The sequence below is a fragment of the Capsicum annuum genome, chromosome 3 (assembly GCF_002878395.1).
Source record: "Capsicum annuum cultivar UCD-10X-F1 chromosome 3, UCD10Xv1.1, whole genome shotgun sequence".
Taxonomy (NCBI): Eukaryota; Viridiplantae; Streptophyta; class Magnoliopsida; order Solanales; family Solanaceae; genus Capsicum; species Capsicum annuum.
The window spans coordinates 250,066,122-250,070,565 of record NC_061113.1 but is presented as its reverse complement, the minus strand read 5'-3'; the positions used below and the strand labels follow the sequence as shown (position 1 = coordinate 250,070,565).

The window sequence follows — 4,444 nt, the reverse complement described above, 5'->3', positions numbered from 1 at the left end:
CCCCCCCCAGACCCCACTAGGTGGGAATACACTAGGTTTGTTGTTGTTTATATCAATTCAATTAAAAATTGACGTTTCTCTGAAAAGAATTCATGCCAAATACGTTGTTTAAGGCAATTTATCAGTGTTGAAAATTCATAATGATATGGCTGTGAAACTTTTTCTTTAGATTTTGAACGAGGCAAAGTCATGCATATGATGGTAAGTTGATTTGCAGACTTTTTTTAACTATCTGATAATAGATGTATCATAGTGATACATCTGGAACTCATATGTAACACTTTGATACATCTACACAAATATGCTCCACTTGAAATCTAGTTCTGCATACAATGCACAAAGATTTAGGAATTTATGTAAGTATGATTAGTTGGTGATTCATATATCCGGTGATTCATATAACTTGTGATTAATATAACTGGTGATTCATATTGGTGATGCATATAAATGGTGTTTCAAATAACTAGTGATTCATATAACATATTCGTATAACTTGTGATTCATATTGGTGATGCATATAACTGGTGATTCATGTAACTGGTGATTCATATTGGTGATGCATATAACTGTTGTTTCATATAAATGGCAATTCATATTGGTGATGCTTATAACTTGATATATTCTGTTTACAATTGAAAGAGAAATGTTTTGTATATTAGTTAATTGTTGATTCATATAGTAGGTTATTCATATAACTGGTTTTTTTATGTTGGTGATTAATGTAACTGATGATTCATGTAATTAGTGATTCATATAGTTGGTGATTCATATAAATGGTGATTGAGATTGCTGATTCATGTAACTAATGATTCATGTAATTAGTGATGCATATAGTTGGTGATTCATATAAATAGTGATTCATATTGGTGATTTATGTAACTGTTGATGCAAATAACAAGTGATTCATATAACTGGTGATTCATATAAGTGATACAAATAACTAATTATTCTTGTAAGTGGATATTCATATAAATGGTTATTCATGTAATTGTATATTCATATAAATGGTGATTCATATTGTTGATTCAAATGTTAGGCCTTATGCGAGTTAGATCTCTTCTACATTATGAAATCAGTAAATTAATACTTTGATGTGAGAATCCTGTGTTCTTGTTTAAAGTGATGCTGGGGATAACTGCCAACTTCTTGTGATTCTTACCTTACAAGAGTTTAAATAATTTCTGTATATATGTCGAGTCCATGGAGCATTATTTAATTTATCATGATTCATATGGTTAGATTTGATCCTAACTTTGCCTTATCCAGGAGAATTGTCTCCTTAATAATGGAGTATATAGATGATTCACTATGGTTGGCTATTGATTTTAGCTTATGTAATGAGCAGGTCTTGAGTTTATTTGTATAAAAAACAATTAGTCCTCAGTCCTAAATAAGTTGGGATCGTCTATATGAATCCTCATTAACCATATTAAACCAAAACTTTAAGAGTTCTAGAAGCTCTCTAACTTTGTGTTGTCATAAAAGTCTGCTACTAGAGCTAAGAAACTCCTAGAAAGCATAGGCCCTAAAGTAAATGTATTTACATGGCTAAATATATTCCCCGTTGATTGGTATGGGCATATATTCTGTCTTTTCATTATGCCCCATCTTTATTTGTTTGTCAAAATAATTAAATTTTGTTTTTGCATATACTTTACTTCTGCTTTCTTGGAAATTTATACAAATTTTTCTTGTATGTTACAGGTTGCTTCCTGAGAATTCATTTGTAGAGAGGCAGCACGATTAAGTGTAATGGTAATGGAGAATTCTAAACTTGGGCTTGCTTTGATGCGTGATATGTTTATTCTGCTCTTAATTGATCTCACCGTTAACTAACCTTTTCTTTTGTCATTCCTTTCTCTCCAGGAGTCCAGATATACCAGTATTGTTTGCATGTTGGTGCTTGCTATGTGTATTCAGCAAAATGATGTATCTTTATAGATTCTACTTTTATAGAAGTCTACTTAAAGAATTTTTTATTTTTATTTCTCTTTCAATTTTTTGTTCTTTTGAAGGAAACACATGTTGTATTATTGGCTTATTTCCACTGTATTTTTTATCATTGTCGAGACTAAATTTTGATAAATAAGATTATAATAGTTTCTCTCTCCCTCTCTCACACACACACATATTTGGCTCTTTTGTGAACTAGCTACAAATCGAGCCTTGACGTGTGGTGGTAAGTATTGACAGAAATGCACACACACCAGCAAAACTAATACATGTTTCCTTGATATGGGAGAACAAATAGATGTATTTGGTTTGAATATGTTTTCTTGGGAGCTGTTGCATTTTAATTTGATTTTGAAATGATTGTTTTGATGTTGGAAAGCAAAAGTTTGGTATCAGGAGAAAAATATAATTGCTATTCTTTTAGATTTCTACACGAACAAATCCTTAAACTCAGTAATAATGTTTATTATATGGCTAGTTGCTGGTGCATCATTCTCATTTGAACAAATTTAACAACAATGTCCTATTTTGATTTTGTTAAAGCCTTATATTTTCTCCAAAGAGGACTGCAAATTTAAACATGGTACTGAAATAGTTCTCACCACTACTACAGTAACAGAACAATCTTGTTGCAAAATATAACGCTATCCTATGCTACAAAGACAAGCTCCAATACAGAGGAAGGCGTATGGGTTCTAATAGTTAGGAATTACTGATCTTGAAAATATCTAAAGTAGCTGGTAGCAAGTCAAGAGTACACAAGGTGAAATTTCAAACAAATATGATTCCATTTTTGTAAATCGTATCAAGAATAATCTCAAGTCTTCCCTCTATTTGCTCATTCTTCCCGGGTTCATATGCAATGGCGTAGACATCAGCTTTTTTTGATCGCTCTGCAATCAACTTTCCTATTACCCTAGCATCATCGTTATCAGTAAGGAATGTCAATGTGTTCCTCAAGTCTCTCGTGTTTGTGGTAGCAACGGAGATCACCTTGCAGGTTACTCGATGCATGATATCAATGTTGAAAAGAAGGAACAAATTTAGCAACTATTTGGTTCCTCGATGCATGATATCAATGTCGAAAAAAGAAATAAATTTAGCAACTGTTATCACTTTGTTGTAACACCCATATGAATCACCTATATGAATCACCAAAAAAATATGAATCACCAATTAACCAGTTAATCTGCAAATAAATGAATCACCTGTTAAAAGAACCAGTTATATGAATCACCATTTATGAATCACCAGTACCACATATGTATCACCAATTAAAATATCATTGTAGTGTTTCACACATATGAATCACCCGTATGAATCATCAAAAAAATATGAATCACCACTTAATCTGTTAATATGCAATTATATGAATCACCCATATGAATCACCAGTTAAAAGAATCAGTCAAATGAATCACTATCTATGAATCACCAGCACAATCTATGTATCACCAATTAAAATATCATTTTATTAATTCACCCATATGAATCACCAAAAAAAATATGAATCACCAAGTAACCAGTTAATCTGTTAATCTATTATTATATGAACCACTCATATGAATCACTAGTTAAAAGAACCACTTATATGAATCACCATTTACAAATTAGTTGCGAAAATAATACCTGCTCCGACGGGGATTTGGGGATTTGTTCAATTTTATCTTGATCTTCCATTTGCATGTCAGAAACTTGATTTTTAGCAGCAAAAGCTTCTCTTAAAATCTTCAATTTTTCAGGATCATTCCGCTGCTTTGATCGATTTTCAGTAAAACCTAATTTGGTGTAATCAAAATTGCCCGAAGTAAAATTTAAGACTTGATTACTATCATGAACAACTTTTTGTGTTTCAATTTGTGAAATACCCAAGCTGAATGAGGGTGAATCTTTATTAGCCATTGAAGATAAAACAAATTAACACAAAAGAATTTAAAGCATAAACCAAAAGCAAACCTCTTTGAAGAAGTTGTCAATTTTTGAAATTAAAGGATGAATGATTCCGGTTGAAATCAGTTGAAATGTTGGAGAATGAAGTTTACTCAAAATCTATTAAAAATAAGAGAGATTTTAGGGGAGTAATTTGTGAGGGGGGGGGGGGGGATAATGCGTAAAAGGAAGAGAGAGATGACATGAAAAGAGGAGAGAAAGTAGGGTATGCAAGTTATAGAATATTTATCAAGACTCAAGAGTAAATATGCAAATAGGAATTTTATGTAATTTTTAAAATATTAAGGGATATTATGTAATATAGTGTCTTAAATATGAGATTTGTGTAATTTTTCTATTATATATACATACAAGAATAACAATGTATTTACAACACACATGTAACTAAGCTAAGCAACTAAGTAACGCCAACACCCCCCGCAAGTTGGAGGGGCCTCGAACACCCAACTTGAATAAGAAAGGATGATGAATGAGTCCAGTGAGCGGCTTGGTGAATATATCAACAAGCTGAGAACCTGAGGGAACATGTCGCAAGGTAATCA

General features: G+C 32.0%; 1 protein-coding gene across 1 annotated transcript; it reads right to left on the bottom strand.

Moving 5' to 3' along the window:
• Positions 1-2,724: 2,724 nt before the first annotated feature.
• LOC124896884 lies at positions 2,725-3,854 on the bottom strand. Its single transcript, XM_047408755.1, has 2 exons — positions 3,582-3,854; positions 2,725-2,946 (listed from the first exon to the last, which is right to left on the bottom strand). The coding sequence occupies exons 1-2, from the start codon at positions 3,852-3,854 to the stop codon at positions 2,725-2,727; spliced, it is 495 nt and encodes a 164-aa protein (XP_047264711.1).
• Positions 3,855-4,444: the final 590 nt, after the last annotated feature.